We start from the raw sequence: 23,194 nt of genomic DNA on the forward strand, positions 1-23,194 counted from the left end.
CTAAATTCCTCATTGTGATGTATAAATCAGAGGGAAGTGGGAAAGGATTTTGAGGAATATGGCACGGAAAGCAAGTTTTGATGGCTGGGCAACTTCAAAACCAAACAGCTGCCAGAAGAACTGTTGGAAAAGCTTCTGTCCCTGGCTTGTACACAGCTGTTTCCTGAGGGTTTCCTTTGTCTGTCTTCTGTATTGAGTACATCATAGGAAGGGCCCAACTTTACTGCTGTCTTTGTTTCTTCTCTTTTGTCAGCGTTGTATCCTGCATGAGATCTAACAAAAGCAAATAGTGCTCAGGTTGGCTGTTTGATCTCCAAATAGGATCAAGGCATCGTGAAATGTCAAAATGCTCACAGGATCCAGGAGCCAAATCCAGTGCCAGACCAAAGTGCTTCCAATTGCCCATACGGGAGATGTTCAGATGCGCATGTAACCCTACAGAGGTGCATGCGATGCCTCCTTCTCCTAAGGTGACTTAGACTTGAACTAGAGGGGCAGCTGTTGGTCCATAGGAAGGCATGAATGCAGACAGGTGGGGTTACATGGCCATTACAGAGACTTATAGTTGGAAAGTCGCTCTGTTCCATGCCTCAGCAAGGAGGGCATTTAAATGAAGCAGCTGGAGCCACTCAGAGGGTGAGGAAGGAGAGGATTATGCTGTGTAGCCTTTGAGTATAGACATGCCCTTCATTTCTGAAGGTCATCACATTTATTATCGATGTCTTAATTTGTATGGAGATAAATTATTAACAGTGACTTCATCAAATCTCTCAACAGCCATTCTTCATTTTCTTTTTTTTTTTCTTGAAGATTTCCCGAGCTTTTATCTGTCCATCCTTATCAATTCTTAATTCGTTGCCCTTTCTCAGCCTCTTAGCTTGTAAAATGAGGCCAGGAGTGATTTAACTGATATCTCTGACGTGCTTTCAGAGTACTGGGTGTCTCTGCGGAGGATTCATTCTCCTCCATTCCTTTAGCTGTCCTGTAAGGCTTTTCCCTGCTGCATTTGCATATGGTCTAATGGAAAATAATTGTCAGATCTTTAAACTTGGGAAAGCTGTGAGAACAGCTTCTTGATTTTAGGGCTCCTATGGTTCTGGGGATGGATGGAAGGTGGTGCAGAGCAGCATCCTTGTCCCTCCTCACCTCTCTGCCTTCTGTTACTTAGCCCTAAGCTGGAGCTTGGATTCAAGTGAGTGCTGTCATGAAGGAAGTATTTGGAGGTGGCCTGTCTGGGTTTGCAGGAGTTCAGTGCTGATTCCTGGCTCTGTCGTGGTCTGTGTGACTCAGTCAACTAAAATGGTGGGAATAATGCTGGTTTGCCTCTCAGGAGAAGTGTGAAGAGTAATTACAGGTGAGACAAAGGTGCTTACATCAGATAATAACAGGAGCTATGAGCACGCAGAGCACTAAAGTACTTCATGTGGTTTTCAGTTCATTGTTTGCCTCCAAAGTAGCAAAAGAAGGCTGTGCCTCTCCCGGACCTCTTGGCTAACCTGGGAAATGCTGTGCTTTGGCTTAGGTAATGGGCATGTGCTTGTAGGGCCCCAGCTCAGCTTACTGGGACCCTTCCATGTGAGCCTGCACCGCAGGGAGCTGAGCTGCAGAACTGTGCACTGTGGGACCTTGCATGCACAGTTGGTGTGTGAGGGTCAGCGCATTGAGTTTGCACCTCTGCAACACCGTCACTGCCTGACCGTGGGTGTTCAGTAGGGAGGAATTGGAGCAGAGCTGTTTGCTGCTGGAGGAGAGGTTTGCTTTAGCAACCCTGAGCTGTGCCAGGGGGTGTAAGGCTGTGCAGGGTCGGGGGAGGTGTGTTTTGTAGAAGGCGCTTGGCACTGTATTCAGCCCCATTTATCCATCAGCATCAGGCATGGTATGGGGGAGGAGGGGGAGGGATGGAGGCAGTGCAGTGTGTGGAAAGAATGCAGGTTGGCCGGGCTCCTCCAGCTCACCGAGCAGGGACTGATCTGTCAGGCTGAGCCCATGGAGGGGAAGGGCTGTTTGTTTTGAGCAATGAGACGGGCTGAAGGACGTGCTAGGAATGCAGAAATGGCGGCGTTCAAACTTTTGGGTAGGGAATGTGCTCCTCTCCTGGAAGCAGGATGCTGTCGTGGAGCCTGAGATGTTGTTGTGCACTGTCAGTTCGTGCACAGTGACTGAATTACTGCAGGCACTCTGCAGTAACAAACTTGTATGCAAACTTTGTGAAGAAGGAATGTGGTGAAATGCAATGGGAGTTGGAATGAAGGTCTGATGCTGCAGTGGCTGGATAGCTCTATGTGTGATACAGGAGTTGGAAAGGTAAGAGAAGACACCAACTGATAGGATGCAGAGGATGTGCTGTTCTTCATGTAAAAACCCTTGAAGCAGAGGATGTGGATCCAGGACTGCCATCCAACAGGAACAGCCAGAAGACTTTGGAGCAGCGTGCTTGATAAAAGAAGCCAAAACCTCTCTGCCAGCTGAGTCCACATGGGGTGAGGCAGGAGCTGTAGTGCTGTACTGGCTTGGGATGAGATGGGAGTTCCTGCTGTGAAAACTGCCTCCCTATTTTTTTCCACTTTGAAAAGCGACCTGCCCAGATACACTGACAGCTCAGATGTGAAGGTGTGATTAACACAGATACTGCTGAGCTGGACCTGGAGCTGAGGTTCCCTGTTAAGGGGCCTGGCTGTTAACTGAAGGAGCAGAGTAACAAATGCAGAAAATGGCAGAGGAATTGCATAGTCAGCAAGAGGTGTGAGCGTGGCTGTTGAGTATAAGCCTTGTGCTCCCTGCTTTTAGTGGTAAGCGATTGGGTGTGTGACTCCTGGGTTGGTGAAGGGAGAGCTGGATGCCTTTCCAGACAGTGCCGTGGCAGGTTAAAGGTCAGGTTGTTGAGCAAGTTGTGCTGGGTTATCCCTGGACCCTCAGCACTGCCCTGCAGTACAGCTGGGAGCAAAACCACTGCTTTCACCTTCAGTTTGGCTATATAAAATGGTGATGCTTTGTGCACGTCCTTTGCAATCTAATCGGTATTTGAGGCTCTCTGAAGGGTGCTACAGATGCTTTAAAAAGAGGTCGGATTTCAGTCATATTGGCCATATATTGCAGCTTGCCATCTGTTACATAACGATTTTCGCTTCACTTTTATGGTTCTATTTTATATGTCCCCGAGATGAGATCACAGTAGGCCTATAAAACGATTGACCCATGCAATTGGGGCAGCAGTGCTAATTTCATCTTTCAGACAGCAGAGTGAGGGAGTGAACCAAGGCAGTGTGCTCTGCAGGCCTGCGACATACAGACAATGGTTGGCACCACGCGTAGCAAGAATATAGGACAAATAGTTGGGAAAGCTGCTTTTGAGGTTTGGATTCAGTTCCCATTGGAGAGACTTGGGGTTTCATTCCTTGGGAGCGGTCCTTGTTCAAAGTGAGCTTCCTTTGTGCTGTTTAAAAGCGATCCATGTCAGTGGGGAGCTGTTTGTTTGCACCTGAATTGCACTGGGTTGCCTCTGGCTGTTTGTGCTGGTGGAACTCTGCTTATGTTTCCAGACTCATGCAAAATACCTCCTTTGATTTAGATGTTTAATCTTACTGCGCTGATGTCACTAAACTGGCAGTATCATCCATCTCCATCTCCTATTAGTTCTACATGCTCTGCATGAAATCAGTTGGCACCCCAAACTATTTCCAAGCACCTGACAGCTGCTTGTGGACTTCTAGAATCAATTCCTCAATCTGCATCACCTATCTGCAATGAGAAGAAAACACAGTTTGTTCGACATGCCTTCTTCATCCTTCAGCACTTGTGTACAAGAGAGGTGAAATGATAGCTGGTTTTCCTGTAGCTCCTTCTGACTGTGCTGCCCCACACACCCTCATTTTTCTTGTTCGTTTCTTGTTTTTCTCTTGTTCTACCTGAGAGACTTCAGAGATGCTGAATTGTGTGGCCTTGTAGGTTAATGACGTGGCTGGAGCTGAAGCACTAATAGCATATCAGGAAGGGGTAATTAGTTGTCAATAGTTCAATGAAGTTGCAGAATCACAGAATGAATCTCCAGCCCCCCCACCACAGGCAGGGCCACCAACCTCCCCATTTAATACCAGCCCAGGTTGCCCAGGGCTCCATCCAGTCTGTTGTTCACACTCCAGACAGCAGCAGCCTTGGCCATGAATGCAGTTGCCGCTGGAGAAACGGGCTGTGATCGGTGCTGACTCTGATAAGCTTCTCTCTCTGCAAATCCTGTCTCACACTGGTGTAACCATGCAAGCTGCAGGGCTTGCTGTGCTGTGTGCGCTCACAGAAACATAGCAGGGAAGAGAGCTACATGTAAGCAGGGCTGCAAGGACCTGCTGCAGGCAGAGGATCAGTGCCCCAAGCCCCAGGGTTGCCTTTTGGCTCCCACTGCCTTTTTATAGCTATGTTCTGCTCTTCTCCACTTGTCAATAACTGTGGCTGTTATTTGACCTGTCTCTGGAGTGATTTCCTCTAAGCCAGACCTTTCAGTGTCTCAGAAACCCTACAGCACATAAAGGTAACACAAAGAGATGAGATTTTCTCTGTTCTTTTCAGTGGGGTAAGCTTGATTGACAAGCCCTGTTCTAGTGCTGGCACCTGGGATTTCCTTGGCTTGCTAATGGATTTTTGCATTAGCTCTTTGCGTGCAAATTCCAGCTCCTGCAGCTGAGTTGGGTTGTCCCTCAGGTGAGTGTTGCCTGGCAGGCTTTGGGCCTTTCTCTGGGGGCTCGTTGTCTCCCTTCCTTTTCTCCAGGAGGCAGCAACGTGTCCCCAGCTGTGCTTTAGCTTAGAAACTGGGGGGAGCTGCGGAGTTGTGCCTTTGTGATATATTTGTGCTTATTCTGTTCAGCTGTTCTGTAATTAACCTGGGCACAGCAGCTTCCACTGTGTTCCCTCCTGAGCATTGCCAGAGTTTGGTGGGCTTTGCTGTTGTAGGGTTGTTTTTGGTGACGGGTTAATTCTGCCTGTTCTCTGCTGTCTCCTGAGAAGACAGATTTGTTTCCCCATTTCATGTACGCTTCTCCCTTTAATTTGCAGAGTTTGAAAGGGGCTGACAAGCTGAGGGTGAAAGCTGAGAAGGAGAAAGTTGCCAGGTGCTTGGAGCTGCTCAACTTCCTCCTCAAAACCGTGACGCAGCAGGTGAGAGTGGGACTGACCCTGCGTGCTCTGTGCTCTGTGACACCCTGACTGCAGGGCCAGTGGGGTTCTCCTCCTTCTGAACACCACTGAGGTCTCTGTCAGGTGTCATGCTTGGATTCTGTGACTGCTCTGCCGCTGCATCCCTATCCAGCAGCTTTGAGTGGGAGCGACACATTGTTCAGCCCTAAAGAAATTGGCCTTTTTAAGCATAAGGTTTTCTGTAGGTGACAAAATAAGTTTCCAACATGGTCTTATTTACTAGAGCAAAATAACGCAAGCGGCATAATTGCTGAAGCCCAGTTTCCTACTGATAAGCACTGAGCCCACAGCACAGCCTGTTTCTTTGTGAAGACCTAATAGGAAAGTGGGTGGGGAGAGAGATTATTTCCAGGGTTCTTGTAGCACTGAATAGCCTTGGAGACACCCCTTTCTGGTTGCACTGAAATTGGCCCGTGGGTCACAGAAGCTGTAAGAGGCCAATTGGAGGCAGCGTGATTGCATCCTTTAAAAACCAGACTGAAAATGCTGCTGCTTTGCTCTTAGATGGGTACACAGTACGTAATCTTCATCCCTACGCCCCCAGTCATGGTTTGTAAAGGAAAAAGGACTAAAGGATCTTTCTGCCCCTTTCATACCGGTACAGTTCCAGCTTAGACTCACAGTTGTCATGCTAGAGACCACTTTTCAATCGAACTTTGTACCTGATGGGGGCATGAATTGCCTGTTTTTTCCCCCCACATTGAAGTGTTGCAGTGAATGGGTTCAGGGTGGTGGGTTGGAGTAACCAGGCAGCTTGGTTGTTCCTAGCAGTTTTACCTGAGGATTTACTGTGTCCTGCAGCTGTGAGTCCCCTCCTGAGCTCAGTGCTGATGGTCGTTTTGCACTTGCCTCCTGCAGAAGCTGCACGTGGAGTTGATGGAGCTGGACAAAGTGCTGGTAGCTCTGAACCAGCAGGAAAGCATCGGGAAGTCGGCACGGCTCGACTCTCTCTACTGGAACGTCATGCGATGGCTGAATCACACGTATGTACGCCTGGCACTCTGGCTTCTTGGCTCACCTGGGGGCTGACTGCCTGTCCTGCTTCTCCTCTTTCATGTGGGAGGTAGGAAGGCAAAGCAGGATACTTCTCTATCGGGGACACTGTGCCTGGACCTTCAGCCCCTTACAGTGATTCTTGGGCTCCTTGTGGCCTGGAACCACAGCCACATTTGCCTTGCAGCTTTGAAAGCTGGAAAGCACTCAGTCCTTATGCCTCAATACTCTTGTGCTAAATGGCATCTGGATTTGAATTTTGCTCCGGGGAAAAAGAAGGGCAGGATCTTTTTCTCCTTTCTATCAATAGCTTGTAATTGAAATTCTTGCTTCCCCTTCCTTCTGGCAGCGTTAGTGATGTGCACAGCATTCAGGAAGTGCTGGGTAGCTCTCCTAATGGCTGGGATTTGCAGTCTCAGTGTGTGGGTGGCCTGGTCTGTGGGATCTCAGCACTGTATGGTTCTGGGGGAAATACTTGCACGTGGCTCACTGTGAGAGGCTCACAGGCAGGGAGGGACTGCAGAAAGGCACAGCCTCATACAGGTCACTTGTACTGCAAGGTCTGTCCCAAGATGAAGGTTAGTTTTAGCAGCAGGTAGAGACTCATGACACTCATCCTCATGGCATGCCTGTACTTCCTGCATCGTTCTTGTGCTCCTGCCTGTTTGTGGCTGCCTGCAACGTGGGTCGCTTTGCTTCTGGCTTTAAAATGAGTTGCTCTTGATTTTTGGTGTTCTCTCTGCAGGAAGCCCAAGAAAGAGAAGACAGCCAATAAACCTGTGCAGGAAGCAGAGCCACTGAAGCGTAAGAAGAAAGGGTTCCTACCAGAGACCAAAAAACGTAAGAATCGCAAGAAAGCTGTCAGGGAGAATGGAGGAGCACCAGTAGCCAGTGGAGATGGAGAATCAGCAGCCCCAGATGAGCAGCCCCTGGGAACAGAGCAAAAGGACGGCTGCCTGCCTGGTAGCAAGAAGCATAAGAAGCAAAACAGAGGAGTCAGAGAGAATGGGGTGGCAGTGGAGGGCAGCGGGAATGGAGCTGTTAATGGTGAAGATGCTGTGGCTGCGAAGAAGAGGAAGAAGAAGAGGAATAGGAAAAGAAAAGGTGATGCAGGCAATGAAGCTGAACAGATTCCAGCTGCAAAGAAAGCCAAGGGAGATGTCAACCAGGAGAGCCAGCAGAAGCAGGGCAATGCCAAGAAGAAAAGGAAAGAGAAAAGATCTGCCATGCTGCAGGAATAAACTTCATGGACTCACCCTGGTTTGGCACGGCTAATGTGACTCAGAGGACTGTTCTAATATCTTTTATAACTATATTTTTATGCCCTCCATGAATTTAAATAAACCTTCCATGATGTCAAGCTTTGAAGCTGCAGGTCTGACTTGTTCTAAGACGGTTCAGTTGCAGCACAAGGGATCCATGTTCCATCTGGCTCTGGCAGCGTCAAACATCCCGAGCTCAGTAGCACAGACTCCATTTTTATATGATAACCCCAAGGCAGAAGTGAGAGGCTTGCCTGGATTCCCTGGGGATGTGGTAGGTGTGCTGACGCTGCAGAGTTGTGTGGTTGAGCCCTGCAGGAGGTTCCCCTGAAGGGCTATTCTTGTCCTCTTCGGGCCCTGCAGTACTTGCAGCTTTTCCAGTCTGGAAGATGCTGTCTGTTTTAAATGCCTGAGGGTTAAACAAGCTTGTACATGCATATTCTGAGGTTAAATATATCCAATCTGGGCCACTCAGATGTCATCAGTAACTAGCATGGTCTTGCTTTTTCGCTTTCCCCTACGCAGCCCTTTGCTTCTGGGTGCAAGAGGGATGATGTCCCTGGTTGATAGCGCAAGGATGTCAATAAAGCACTGAAAACAATTGCAGTGGCTAATTAATGTGTTAGTCTGCCAGGCCAGCAGACTGTGTGCAGCCTCATCCTTCCTTTCCTCTCCCTGACCTGCTGACCACCACACTCCTGGAGGCTGGACCTGCGGGGCTGCGGCAGAGCAGAGGGCCCTGGAGTGGGGTTGTTTCTGCAGCGCCTTTGGCTTTATTTCTGCAGGTGGGTTTGTTCTACACTACACGGGTAAGAGCAGTGGAAATGTCATGTTGCTTTTGGAGGGAGCGAAGGGCTGTGTTTGCCCACAGCTGTTTATCTGCCTTTGCAATGTCTTTTCTCAAATGGCGTAAGACTCCCCAGGAGGCAGCTGCTGGCAGCAATGCGATCCCATTCAGTTGCAGTGCACAGATCTCCTCTCACTTCCATGTCCCAGCAGCAATCGTGCAAGGCCTGCTGTGCATCCCAGGTAGTGAGCTGGCTTCTGGCAGGAGCTGAGGGCATCCTCATCCTAGGGACCGGCTCTACAGGAGCATGCAATCAGATCAAGTGGTGATACAGGAGAGGCAGCCAGGTGGTATGTTTTAAATACTTTTATTTCTTAATTTACATAAAGGTATAGATTTGGCTTATTTCTTTCTTTTTTTTTTTTTATACTCTGAGATTCACAATCAATTGCTCTTAAAAAATAAAATAGTCATTTGCTTCTGAAAGAAATCAGAAAACTATTTTATACTCTCCCTTGTATAACAAGAAAATATACTGTATACTCCCATACATCACGTAGTAAAGGTGATAGTAAGCACTGGTTTGCCAAACAATAAAGCAAATGGAGAAGACAGCAATTAGGGCAGAAGGTGCAGAGAGGATCTCTGCTTTCCAGAGAACATCCATTCATTTCATAGCAATCTGTCACCCTGAGGTTCTCCCTTAGCTAGGTCTGTAAAAGGTGAGAGGCTTTTGGGTTCCCCCACTCAGATCCAAGCTCTGAGTGACAGCAGCAGGAGGCAGTGTGGTTGCTTGGCTTGGCAGCTTGCTGCTTTTTGGGTAATTTTCTTGCCTCTTTGTGCAGTTCCCATTACCTCTTCCTTTTTGCTGCGTACAAGCATTCTAGTTGCTTCATAGCGAGTACATTGGTGCAGATGCAGTACTGGCTGCAGAGGGAGTTAATGCTTAAAAACAAAACCACACACCATTCATGAAGTGAAGCAAAAGAAAGCTGTCAGGATTCAAAAGGGCATCCTGGACCATCCCCTCTGGACACCCTACACCTGTGGGGTCCGGCACAGACCCTGATGCTGAAAACCTGTCTGCCTTTCCCATCACTTGGCTTTTCTTCCAAGGAGATGTATTGGTGATGGGATGGGAGGACATGAGTGTAGTGCTTGCTCCCTTTTGGTGGTGTTTTCCCGTGTTCTCAAATGCATTCAAGAGCTGCTTTTTATGCACACTAAATTGCAGACATTCATAAGTCATTTTGTGTGCAGAAGATTGGGGGCTTTAAAAGTATTTGTGTTCTAATTGGGACTATTTAATCTTATGTTGAAGTTGTGAGTCTGAAACGTAACACTGATGATCTAAACAACCATTTATTTATGTGATGAACTGGAATCTTGCTTCATTGGTTGCGGTGGGTATTAAAAGATACATATTTAAAATCAATTGTCTTTTCCAATTAACAGCCTTTCTTTAAAAAAACAAATACTAATGTTAATGAGGGTTGCTGTTCAGCTTTGATATAAGCGGTAAGTCTTCCATCTAAATGTTGCTCAAGTTGCATACTGGCAGAAATGGGCCGACATCTTGGGATGGAGAATACTACGTTAGAACCCAAGGAGGAGACGTGGATGGCAACACAGGCCCAGCTTCTGTTTGATGACATGGATGTTCCATGCCCAGATTTGATGTACCTCTTCTTGCTGACTTAATCCTGTTGATCTGAGTGAGCTGGTTTCACTCTTATAGGCCAAAAGCTTTTATAGTAGCTCTAACTGAACAATTCTTCCAGATAGGAATACAGATATGCAGCTAAAACAAGACACACTCAAGAAGAAATCCAACCTTTCTGCTTTCAGCCATTAAAATGCAGATCACAGCATGTAAACGGGCAGCAGCCAGGTTTCCTGTCCTTTCTCCTGTTCATCTTCACCGAGCTATTCTGCTTGGGCTTCCCTTGCTTAGCCTGGAACATGTGGGAGGAGGAATTCAGAGATCCCTTGGCATGGCACTGCTGCAAGTTGGGCTCGCTTCTTTCTCCCTTGCTTGCTCACATCCCTTTCTCCTTGTTAAAAAAAGCATCCACAGCAATTTCCTTCATATACACAGAGGATAAAGCTGGCCTCCTCTAACAGTGCTGTGCTTCTCCAGCAAGGATTGGGTTTGGCACAAACAAGGAGAGATGGCAAAACTATAAAACACTTTGTTCCCTTTTCATTGTTGCCTTCAGAGAATTAAGTTTAAGGACAATTCCTGACCCCTGAACTTGAGCAGGAATGCTTCATTTTGTTGACAGTAAATGCTAAAACAGGGAGAGCCTATCAGAAAAGCAGCTCAGGAAATACAGCTAATCTTCTTTGGTCTCTGAAATGAAATGACTAATTGTTGGGTTGCCTCTTGCTTCTTTTTAACCAGCTTAACAAGGAATTTCTTAATGGGAATCAGAAATTCATGTGCCTTTAAAGCCAAGTGTTTGGGTTCTACAGCATTGGTATTTCCCCTGCAAATCTAAAGAAGGGCATGAGGTGGGAAACGAAACATTGTTTTGGATTTGCTGTTTGTTATTTTTTCTAACACCCACTTGCTTTTTTCCAGAGGATGCCCACAAATTTCCGGCTCTACTCGTGTAGCCAGATCTAGGTGACAGATGAAGAGGAAATGCTCGTATTTTTAGAGGAGTCACCCTCACAACACTGGCTGTGCAGGAGTAGTGACCAGTTTGGTGGAATCACCAACCATCTCTTCTGTGCTCTCCTTCCTTCCTGTCACTCTTGCAGCATCAAGCTGGCACAGCATACATTTGGCTTTTGGAGGTCATGTGCAAGATACAAGACTCTTGTGAAATGATGCTCTGACTGCTTTACAGCCACGCTCTTCTGCATTTGAAGCTCTTTTATGCAGTTCAGACACTGGCCTTGTGTCTTGAAGATAAATGATTTGAGTGGCACCCCACTAAGAGTAATGTAGGACAGTGTGTGGAGATGGACATGCATAAACCATTGTTCCAAAGGAAACAGCACTGTGGAGTGTTGGCTACCTGCTCAGAAAATACTGATGAGGGAGAATTAGCATTGACAATACACGTAACATGATATGCATGTAAACAAAGCATGATGTTACTGGCACAGCAGTATTGCACTACCAGGCCCTTGGTAAAGCAATTCAGCCAGATGGATTTTGGTATTTTAGAAACCTGTGAACCTCTTAGATAAGGCTGAATTTAGTATACTGAGCAAAATCTGGAGCCCCTCGGTATTTCTGTCCAAAGTTTGGGGCCTTTCTGTAACAACCACCAGCACACCCAGTGCAATGCAACTCTCTCCTCTGTCCTATTGCTCAGCCTCAGGTGACAGGTTCCATCCATCCACGGGAGCTCTTCCCGTGGTGTCCTTCTAGGGCCTGACACCAGGGCACTGAGATGAGGAGAGTTGTGGACGTATTCATGTCTGGTATGGTTGCACAGGCAGCTCCAGATTTCAAATATTTAAATAAAAACTGTTTATCTAAATATATATATATATATCTGTCATCTAATGTCTTTAGCAGATAAAGCATCTTAGGACATGTTTAAATAAAAAATCATCTAAATTGAGCCTTCAGTGTTAAAGAAAAAGTGATGTACAGAATAGGTCCCCAACTAGTGCAGTCTCTGGGTGAGGGAGTGCTGGCAAAACAGCAGCATTCAATAGGACAGAAGTCCTGTAACGATGTGGACTTCATTGGCTACAACTAAAACCATATACACAATCTACAGTCACTCACTTGGGTCCAGTGGAGAGTTGCTTTAGATGCTCAGAGGAACCTGTGATGTCCTTATGCTCAAGAAGCACTGTGTTCCAGGCTGCCCTGCTCATCTCCAGGTGCCTGACCCTGCAGGCTGGAGTGGCGTGGTGAATTTGGTGCTGCTACGTAGCCCTTCCAAGGTGGCGTGGAGCTGAGGGAGCCACCATTTTCCAGTGGGGAAGGGCTTTGAGCTTGAGACTGTTGTTGGAAGCAGGAGTCCACACGTGGTTGCCTTCACCTTCAACTACAAGTGAGAAAAAAGGTGGTAAATGAGCTAGTAATGAAAGCTGACTGGTAACAGTGAATGCACGCACCCCACCTCCATGGTGGAATGAGACATAAGGGTCTCACCTTTATGCAACTTGAAGTTTAGCACAGCTTGGCTGGTGTGAAGGCAGCAGTCTATGGGTTTTGTGAATGAGAAACACAAAGATGCCGTGATCCAGGCAAAATCTGCCACAGGTTTGGGCTCCTATCCATAGTATTTAAGGCAGCAGCCAGGTCTTGTTTACATCAGTTGTTTAGGTACAACTGTTTGTGCTGTGGATTCAAACAGCTCAGAGGATAACAGGGCTGACTTTTGTTAGGCTGCTTTTATCCTCATCAAAGAACTGAGAAACTGCTTCTCACCTTAAGTTTTCTTTTCCAAAACTGCTGTTTTTTGGAGAGCCCATTTCAGGGGTGGGAGGTCAGTCCAGCACACACATGCACGATAGCTCTGCTATTGGTCTTGCTGTAACGCAGACAAAGGCTTCCTCCCAATGTGCTGCTGGTTATGCTTGCTTTAAAGAGCAACATCAGCACATTTGTTGGCTGGTGAGATCGCTCTTGTGCATGCTGTGGACTATTTAAGCAGCCTGCAGTTTCCTAGATTATATGGAAAGGATAACCAGTTCTCTCACTGCAGGATTTCCTGTGAGAGGTTCTTTGCTCCATGTTAGGCAGGAAATTGCCCCTGACCTTAAAAATTAGTGACTGCTGGGTTATGGAAAAATTCCCTATAAGGATGGCCTGGTTTCTCTCAGATGGTATAAAATTGGACCAAAAGAGGGGAAAAAAGGACAGTGAACAACTTCAGTGTGCACAAGAAGCAGGTGTTCTGTTTTATAAGGTGAGTCTCAGCTGCCCCATGTAGTCCTGACTCTCAAATCTTTTGAGACTTTAGGATTTTTTGTATAAAAGCTGCTGAAAAATGATAATGTGTGAGCACACATCCAGCCAAGAGAGGGCAAGGTACAAGTGAGTCTATTATATCAGCCAAAACATACTCCCCTATGTGGAAATAGTGCATCTGCTATACTAGAGATTGTAATTAATCATTTCCCCAGAATGCCATTCTTAAGTGTATTACTGAGCTCTGATTTTATGATTAGTCTTTCAATGCATTTAATTTATAGAGAAGAAATCTTTTCAAAAACTTGCTTCAATTAATTTTGGCTACAGTAAATTGCTGGGAAGTGTTTATCAATTGTTGCAGCTCTGAGCTGCAGTGCTGTGACTGCTGGAAAGTGATAAGAATAGCATGAACAAAGCAGAGAAGAAAGGGCAGTGGAAGTGGGACTCTCTGGCTTACTGCCGTGCCTTAGGGTTGCAGGGGAGATGGTCCTTGCAACAACACACAAGTCCTTGTGCTCCAGAAAGCATTTTTCAACAGAGAATTTTGGGTCTGAGATGTGCTAGGAATGGTCATGTGGTAGTGAGCAGATTTTAGGCTAAGAGCAAAGCAGCAGGAGGCTTTATGAGTGCAAGACACATTCAGGCAAAGCCTTTGGACAAACCACATCTGGTGCTCCTCAGGGTGATAGGGGTTGCATGTCCTTATCTGCTTAAAAAGGAAAGCACAAGGTTTCTGGAAATCACTCAGTGCAACAAAGGGCACTTGAGCTGACCCTTGGTTTTCCTGTTCTTGATTTGCTCTGACATGGTATCAAAGCTACAGATCATGGCTGTGTAAGATTAACCTCTTTCCAACCGATACAAAATGAAACGAGACGATGATTAACTTGAAACCATTTGCTGGTTCGGGTCACTTACCATCTCAGACTTTCACAGAGGCTGGTGGTATCACGAGTTGGTTCACCCTATAGGAGAGAAAACAAGAGTGACATGAGAGAGCAGCACTTAGCTAAGAAATAGACTTCTTAACAACATACCAGCCTGTTAAATCCAGGTGCCTGTTTCGTAACGGTTTCTAAAGAGACAGGATGTTAATAACTGTCCTGCACCATAGCATAAAGCTGAAACCCTTTCACAGTGGTGTCTGATAGCAATTCTGACAACTGCTGGAACATGCCAAGTAATATTGCAACACTAATTGACAAGGATTTGGGAAGGCCCCAAAGGCATTCAAACGTAGCAACTGTTTCCCTAAGCCAGTAACAAGACTGTGTATACAATGGCTTTTGAATGGTGTCCTTCAGACTTGACAGCATAAATGTAAACAGTCACCACTGATAATAGTTAAATTACAAAGAAAGCTGTCTCAATTTTCAGCTCCTGAAGACCTGCTGCTGTTCCAGACAACTGCTCCCAAGTGACTGATTGGGTCCAATGGGGACTGCAGTGTCACCAGGGAGAAGCTGCTCTCTGCAACATGCTGTTCTGTCCTTCCTGCCCCTGAGGGCAGCGAGGGGAATGGATCCTGTGTTCACTGCGGGGACCCAGGAAGAAAACAGCAATAGGCCCACAGAGTTTATCCCTTATACCTGGTCCTGAAAGTCATTCAGAAGATTTAATGGGAAATCAGACCCCACAAGACTTGTGAGAACCTGCTGGGGACAGAATTGACATTCAGGAATCATGTAGGAAGAGTTGGGAACTCAAATAGACTCCCAAAATTTCACAGAGGGCAGTTTTCATTGTTTCTGAACCACTGTAGTGCAAACAGTGGCCACTGACTTACAGCCTGACTGCAACGAAGCTCAGCATCTCAGCTTACAATGGCAGCTGGTCAGCTCTGCATTTACTTATTTTTTAAGCAAAAATGCTAATAATAATTTCAGATTCCCTTAGGTGATAGAATGTCTTCCATGGACTTCAGAAAACAAGCCTAAAGAGGACATAAATCCTCATTTATCACCCACTTGTCTTCCTAATGATGATAACCCCACGCTGATGGGTTGTTGTTTCTGATCTGGGGGTATCTACTGACTAAACTTTAGATCCTAAATTATTCTATTTTCTCCGCATTGTTTTCTCAAGATGGTGAATGTTTTCATTCCTTGAAGAAAACGGGGTGGGAACCACTCTGTTATTTCCTGAGGGGGACAAAACTTACCCAAATTGCCTTTCAAGAACAGAAGCTGCACAGCTTTATTCTTTATTTCTCTTTTTTTCCCAGTAGTTAAAATGAGACTGACTCCTCCTAACCCCATCATTTCCTCCCCTGTCAAACCCAAATAGTTCTTCTAGATCCTATCAAACTATTTCCATGTAACGTGACAGCATCTCTAATTCTCGAGCATTTATATGACTGTCTGCTTAATATTAAACTACATGCTCTAGAGCTGATAAATATTTATGCTGCGTAAAATGCATCTAATTTCACAGCACCTCAGCTGGTTACAGAACTGCATAAAAAGATGACAAATTTAAGATAACAGATGAGCGGCCGAGTCCTTTGCAGGTCAGCTATAACTCTGGGTTCAGTTTCAGGAACTGCAGAGATGATTTTCCAAATTCTCTGTTCCTTTTGCTGTAGCTGCTCACCTACCCAACCGACACCAAGAGATTACAGTTTGCAATACAGACTGTAATTAGGGGTTGTGGTAACACTGTATGCCTCTCCCGTGCTGTAACAGTTCCCAGCACAGCTCTTTGAATGAGGCTTTGCTGCCCACATCTCATCTATGCGTGCTCTACCCCATGTCAGAATAAAAGCATTTCCAACATTTCCCTTTTCACCTTCTATCTATACCATTCTATCTATACATAACCTAAACAAAACACATATTCTGCTGTCCTGCAGATTGCCATGCAACCCATTTTCTTGCTGTCTAAACAAGTCAGGCTCTGGCTTTTGTAACAGAGAAACATATTAGGAAATAATGTCCTAATTTTCACAGCCCGCTGTACTTAACATCACTTAATTTTTACAGTCAACAGTAAAATGCTTCAGTGAGGTCCTTCTAACCTGCAAATAGCTCATTATTTGACTAACAAGAGCCCATTCAGTAGACAAGAGTGTTGGGGCTACAGGGGCAGCTAGATCGACGGTGGCCTTAGTGGAAGGGAGGGCATGTAAATCTCTGCTGAAGCCAATTGCCAAAACACATTAATATTGTAGTAAACAAAGAAGGGAAATGGACACAAATTTACAGACCATTCCACTCATATTTTGCACTATTGTCTGCATACTGTCAACGCCCTCACAAACCCAACGTGCAGTTTGGCCTGCCAGCAAACAAACAGATAAGTGACAAGGCCAGGAAACACCTCATTAAAAGCACACATAACCACTGGTCATATGTTATCACATGTGTAAATCACATTATTCGTACTCTATGCAGACACTGCTGCCTTGTCTCACCAACATTGCACCAGAAGAGGTGGCTCAGTCTGTGCTGAGCAGCAGCTCTCATGGGGACAGCCTGACAGGAGCTGCTTGCTGCTGGTGACAGGTGCTCTGCCAGCTGCACTAAAGAAATGAGTTGGCTTAGATCCCCTTCTTTCCTGCACATCACTGGGTTTACTGAACAGAATACAATAATTGTGTACAGCAAATACATATTTTCTCTCTGTTCAGTACAGCCTCTCAAAGCTGCCCAGACTCAGTTACTATTTTCCATCTGTTCACTTAATCCAGGTGCTGACTGTGTGTTTGCCCCCAGAGGAAGAAACATAGGTCAGCTTCTATTTACCTTCTTTCACAGATCTTAAAAGAGGAGAACACTGTCATAAAGAAAGAAATGAATAACCTTTCCTTCTATTTTCCAGGCAGCTGCAACAGAACGGATCTGAATACGAGGAGTTAATAGCACTCAGTAGGTACAGAGGACTTGGATGGAATTGAAGTCTGCCTTACTGCTCTGCAGTGGTATGCTAATGTGGACTCCTGAAGCTACTGAAGATGCAGGTCTCTGAGGCCCTCAGAACATCGGGCTTGAATCTGTCCCTGTGTATGTAATTCTGCTGGATAATGATGGGCTCAGAGTTAAGATGATCAGTTGTCTAGAGCCATGGAAGATGCGGATAACATCATACTCTCCTGTGCACTGAAATAATGGAGAATAGCAGTCTGGGCAAGTCCTTTCTAGCACGTGGCCCCAGCCACAATTAAATTACTCTAACACATACACAGTCACAGCTTGCCGAAAATCTGCCTTGCCAAATACCTCCAGTCCAGATTCAGAGTACTCAAGTCCACTGATTTCCTTCATGCTAAGTGTGCATTAGTCTATTATTAACACTGTTGCCTTGAATATGAGCGTGCAGTTCTTCACATGAAGAGGTCATCTACTGCAGATAGAAGTCAATACCCTTATAATATGTTTTGTGACTGTGACAGTCTGCAAGAAACAGACTGGCAAGGCTGTGGTTCTTATTATTTGTTCCATTTCTCTGCATCAGAAAGGGTTTCTGGCTTGGAAGTCTGCCTTCTGTTCAGTTGCTCCAGTCATCAGCTTTCGTACCTGTGCCAGGGAAGCCTTAGCAAAGAAATTGTCTTAGCAGGAATCTAAAATACCTTCCTGTGTGATGAAGTCCTTGCATGCCAAGAACTGCCCTTTGCAATGACAGTGCATCATATTGCATCTATTGTGAGCATACGGGTAAAGTTCCCTTACACTTTGTGGGCAAGTGCTTTTAATCTTGTTTTACATGATGAGCATTTTAGGGATAGCATTTACTTCCTGAAGGTCACAGCAGAGATTCAGTAGCCAAGACACTGGTTGGACTCAAAGTAGATCTTGATGTGATGCTCTTAGAGAAGAAATTCCCCTTTTGCTGCAGAACAGCACACAAGTAGCTTGCAATAGTCTGGGGATGCTGTTTTCCTTTCTCCATGGCAAAAAGAGATTAACCTCGAAAGGACAACAAACGTGGGGAACTGATGGGCTTGAAGAGCCACAAAGTTCTGCCTGCAGCCTCAGCCACAGCTCGCACTTAGCAAGAGCTATGCCAACACCAGCTGGCTCCATCCTTCTGCATCTACTTACGCAAAGCTCCTGCTGCCAACAATTAACTTGAACAGCATATTTCAAATGCTGTGAGCATTTTGCATAAGGACCACAGTTCAGCTCAATGTGTCTGTGAACAACCAAACTGACCCTTGACATCTTCCAACATAACCTGCAGGAAATGTGCAGGTTGAGTAAAGCAAGTAAAACAAAATTGCATTTTTTTTTTAATATGAGACCATATTTTCCATCTGCATTAAACCAGCATTTCTCAGCTGAAGAAAACAAATCAGCATTTAAAATTCAGCCAGTCCCAAGCCATTCCATTCTCGTATCTGCTTGCTCCATCTATGGATTTACAAACATGCCTAGTAAACAGGGGAGAATAAAAACAGTTTTACAAGGAGTTTTGTTCCACCAGTAAAAAAACCTACTTATATTTTCACCACCTCTTCATATTCCTAACCCCACGTTTCCATATAAACCATCTAACTGTCTAATCCTATTCCATCTGCAGCCTATGAATGTTTTTTGTGTCACTGTGATCTGCAGAAGACACTCCTTGCCTCTCTTCCTTCATCATCACAACACTCTGCAACCTGTTTGTTTGAGGTTTCTTTTACTACAGATTGGTATACCTTCAGAAGGCTGAGGGCATCTTACCTGGGCTAAAATAGCATTCCATCCAGCTCCTTTAAACAAGATAACCTTGCAAAGGATCCTAAAATATTTCATGGAGGGTATATTTGTCTTAGTAATGCAGATGACCAGGATGGGACGCGCCATGCACCAGTCTAGCATACCAGCTGTACCTGTTACACTACTAATGGAGGGGTTTCTGCTGTGCTGACAGCAACATGAGGTTATTTGATGGGTTCCTTTCTGTCTCTAACTGCTGCCACACAAAAATCAGAGGAAAGAAGGCTGACAGTGCTGTGAGTCCTTTCTCTGCCCCACATAATAGAATCTGCAAAGCAAAAATAAGGTCAGACACTTTCAAATTGCTGCAATAGGAGAACTGGGAGATCATTTTATATCTAGTTCTAGAAAGGGCTAAAAATAAGCCTGATGTGAGGCAGAAGACAGTCTGAAAATGGATTATTCTCATCTTTCCTGTAATGTAATTTTCAGATTTGCTGTGTTTAAGACAGCACAAAAGATGCATGGACTAGGAATTGTTCTTTTTGTATCTTGCACGATATGGTCTGCAGTCAGCTTTTTCATTCCAGTAGTTTACCCACCTCTTTTTAAGTGAAATGTTAATTGCCACTGCTGCTCAGCTAGAGTTCCCACATCTGATCAAAGGTGTTACTTTATTTTTTTAATGAGACGTTTAATTTTATGAAGGAAGAAAGACCTACCAGAGCCGTACAATAAGCCCGAACCTTTACGAGTCATGGAAACAACAGACAGGCAAACCATTTATGCTTGCAGATCTCTCTGAAGTGATGGGGGGCAGCTAGCTAAATATCTAAATTCCTTTGTTCTGACCATCTGCATCAATGCAGCTATTTATTCCTGTTTGTATCTGCGTCAGGGATATACACTGCAGTTGCATCCTGCTGCCTGATCTGCATTGCTGTATCTTTGGCAAAAATACCCAGCATATATCGTGCAGGATGCAGAAAGGGACGGAACAGTTACGAAACTTGGATATCCAGCTGTACCTCTGGGTGGGCATGGGAAAAAGAAAGAAACTCTCACACCTCCAGGGATAGAATCAGTGAATAAATAAAAATTGATATAGAAAAAAGAACCTTTTTGGGGGTAGGTTATTCTACACCTGAACAGAGCAGCCTTTTTCATAATAAAATGGAGGGAAATTTGGGTTTTCCCTCAGTAACAACTGGATGTGGACATCATGGGAGACAGGACCCTGGATCGTAGAATCACTTGTGCCTGTTGCAGAACATCGGGGGTCCCACAGGTTTGTGCCTGTACAGAAACAGAATCATTGCACAGCAAAACTCCAGAGGCTCAACACTCACATTAGCTGCCCAGAAAAGAATCCTGCTACATGATAATTACATTACAGTGATTTATATGCCCTGGCACTTGAAAGTTGTCAGAGCTTGGGGAAAGGACTTTTTCACTTTTCCTAATGAATAGAGCACATTATTCCTAATTAATAGTGAAGCCACTGCTTCTAACAAGCACTATTGCTGGCGTTTCGTCTGCAACTCTGGGGTGAATCTGTTTTTTCAAGTTATCTGCATTATGGGCAAGGGAGAGGACAGACAAACTACAGTTGCAGTTCTAAGCAGTGCTGAGCTCTTACTCCCAACGTGGGAAGTACCCCAGGTGCTCCTCTGGAAGTTACCTTCTGGCTGATAACCTTCCAGAACTGCCCAGATACCAGTGATGGTCATCAGATTGCTGATGGGTTTATGCAGGGCTCTGCCATGGCAAGATACTGTATTTGCACACACTGTCTTCCAGGGCACCTACAGCTATAACTTGAATGTCACAAGCACTACAAATGTAGTTGTGTTTGGCAAGAAAACATGATGGCACCACAGAACTCCAGACCTGGATGGACAAACAGTGTAGGTGAGTGGTTTCAAAAAGAACTCATGTATTTATCACTTCTAGTGCATAGGAGCCATTACAGAGACTATTCTCTAACCATTTTCTCTCTCTCATCACTTTAGAAAGCTGAGGGTAAACTTGTGTTTTTAAAATTGCACCAAAAATGACTGGATTACATTACGGAGTGAAGTACTGCATTGTGTTCTCTGCTAGTCCTAAACTGACTTAATGCCTCTTTAAGCTGTCAGGCTGCACAGACAGTACGAAGGCTATTGTCAAAGAATCAGGACTTTTTTTTAAAGAAAAGAGTCTCAGTACAAAGAATTTCTTTTTTCCTGAGTGTTTTTGTGAGGGGGCATCCTTGTTGGCTGGAATTCCTGTGCTAAAAAAAAATAATGCTCAAAATATGCCAAGAATGGTGGTAATGACAAAAGTAGTGTAAAAACACCATTAGGCACTGAAAGCCTGGAAATTCTGTTTTTGAAAGGAAGTGTGGTGGAAACTGGAAAAAGCTTTACAGGAAAGTGGGGTTGCTATGCTGGTTTGCTGTCCTGCCTGGAAGAAGAAATTATCTCAAAGCAAACACCCAGAGACCATTACACAAAGGAAGAAACAAATGAAAAAACATCTGAACTACTTTTCATAGAAGCGTTGAATTGAAGCAGAGAAAGCTTCATTTCCATAGGCAGAGCAAGGCAGCAGAGAGTGGTGTTACACTTCTTTGCTTCCATATTAGTTCATTAGATAGGTCTGTGACATCTGGCCCGTGTGCCCTGACCCCACTGGTGATGAATGAGTTTAATCTCTGGCGTGTGACACCAGTGTTTGTGATTCCTGCAGGTTAATTGATTTCTTTTGGCAAAGCACATTTCCAAGTCCTGTGGCCTGAGCAGCACGACTGACTGTGGAGAGAAAACAAGGCAAAGAAGAAATTCCCCCATATCCAGCGAGTAATAGGTAGGATATGAAAGAGGATTTGCCAGGCAGAGAGCTATCCTTGCCAAAGGTGTGCAGTGCCAAGTACAGATGGCCTGTCAGATAGGTGGGAGCTGGACGTCAGGTTTAAATCCAGCACGGAGCTATAAGCTGCTAATAGCAAAGCACCCAGTTGTCTTTTCTCTCCCAGGAAAGCACGCAGCTAATAACAAATCCTCCCCCATAAATTCTTCCAAGGAGACCACTGAGCCTATCAGCAGCAGCAGACAGGACCCAGTCGACAGCACAGATCCCACTGAACATGGCATGGACAGAAGCCTTACTCAGCAGCTGCCAACAATGGTAAAGATACCGCCTCACTGTTCAGCAATGTGTCAAACTTGAGTTAAGCTGCACTCTCCAGGAATCTGGTGGTAAGATGACAGAGTATTTTTAACATGGGAGTGGGCATATCTAGAAAGAGTGCAGCAGAGAGAAATCATTTTGTTAGCCTTTATTTGTGACAACTGTTCTCCCTCTGAATCTCAGGCAGTTTGCTACAGTACAGTGAGTAATACAAAGTTCATAGATGAGCGTGAATCAGATTAGGCAACTGAAAGATGCAAAGAGTGGAGCAAAATCAAGTCTGAAGCCTGACTAGGTAAGTTTCTTCAGTGGGCCGATGAGTGGTGGGAAAGCTGGTACAGTTTTGACATAACCGAATCTGCTCTGGCTGTCTACAGCAATAGATAAAAGAGAACACATCTGTGCAGGAATAAGGAGAACTGAGGGACATGATCTCTCTGCTACTCACTGCTCTATCAACAGATCGAACTTTTGGCTCCCTGCTGCTGCAAAAAAAGTCACCTTGAGCACCTAGAAACTTCTGTTCATCTTGCCATGTCCCCGAGGGACCGTTACATAAACTTGCGTATACAGCTCATTTGTGTAGGAGCAGAGCTGGAGAGCAGCCAGAGAGCTGCCATCCTCCTGGCTCTGCAGGCATGGGGGGCCTTCAGGAACTCAAACAGGTTTCATGTTTTCTCCAGACAATCTGCTGTACCATTTACCTCTTCTTTCTCATAAGGAGATCTTCCTAACCTCTAACATCTAGCTTCAATGACTGCAGCTTAAAGCCTTTATATGCAGATGATAGAAAACCAGGCACACATCAGTCACACCATCCACAAAGCCATGCTGAAGTTCAACTGTGCAAGGCTTAACCTCCTTACCAGATACACAGGTGAGGTCTTGTTCTCTGCAGCACATTTTAATACTTCACTACAGGTGGAATAGATACCTATGGTCTCCAGGAAGTGGAAAAACTTTCCTTTCTCTGATATTTGTATGTGTTAGTAAGAGGAAGGCGGGACTGCTCTTAGAGGCACACAAACACCACCTATGACACTGCTTCCAAATCTCCTGCATTCAATGGATATGACAGTGCGAGCCGGAGAATAACACCCAAACCATTTAGGCACTTATGTCAACTCCAAACACCTCATTTTCCTTGTAGTTGTATCATATCTAGTGACAATGACATGCCAGAGCCACTTTGTTCAATGTACAGTAAAGCATACCCTGCTCTCTTTGTCTGCAGAACTGCCATAGGCTCCTCACATATCCACATCACGAT

At 45.3% G+C, this 23,194-nt stretch overlaps 2 protein-coding genes across 4 annotated transcripts in view; one reads left to right on the top strand and one right to left on the bottom strand.

The window, feature by feature from the left end:
* Window positions 1-11,806, top strand: part of MYBBP1A (MYB binding protein 1a) — a 39,088-nt gene extending 27,282 nt beyond the window's left edge. Inside the window, exons 25-28 of one of the 2 annotated variants that reach the window (XM_072353364.1) lie at window positions 5,044-5,145; window positions 6,043-6,167; window positions 6,923-8,224; window positions 10,811-11,806. In XM_072353364.1, coding sequence (XP_072209465.1) covers window positions 5,044-5,145; window positions 6,043-6,167; window positions 6,923-7,418 — 723 coding nt within the window. In that variant the 3' untranslated portion in view covers window positions 7,419-8,224; window positions 10,811-11,806. The remainder of the gene's footprint in view (window positions 1-5,043; window positions 5,146-6,042; window positions 6,168-6,922; window positions 8,225-10,810) is intronic. The other variant, XM_072353365.1, reaches the window with a different exon arrangement.
* A 297-nt stretch (window positions 11,807-12,103) lies between these two features.
* Window positions 12,104-23,194, bottom strand: part of SPNS2 (SPNS lysolipid transporter 2, sphingosine-1-phosphate) — a 92,317-nt gene continuing 81,226 nt past the window's right edge. Inside the window, exons 12-13 of one of the 2 annotated variants that reach the window (XM_072353366.1) lie at window positions 14,033-14,079; window positions 12,104-12,242 (exon numbers count right to left, since the gene is read on the bottom strand). In XM_072353366.1, the coding sequence (XP_072209467.1) occupies window positions 14,037-14,079 (43 nt within the window). In that variant the 3' untranslated portion in view covers window positions 12,104-12,242; window positions 14,033-14,036. The remainder of the gene's footprint in view (window positions 12,243-14,032; window positions 14,080-23,194) is intronic. The other variant, XR_011905607.1, reaches the window with a different exon arrangement.

This window comes from Excalfactoria chinensis, chromosome 19 (genome assembly GCF_039878825.1).
Source record: "Excalfactoria chinensis isolate bCotChi1 chromosome 19, bCotChi1.hap2, whole genome shotgun sequence".
Classification (NCBI taxonomy): domain Eukaryota; kingdom Metazoa; phylum Chordata; class Aves; order Galliformes; family Phasianidae; genus Excalfactoria; species Excalfactoria chinensis.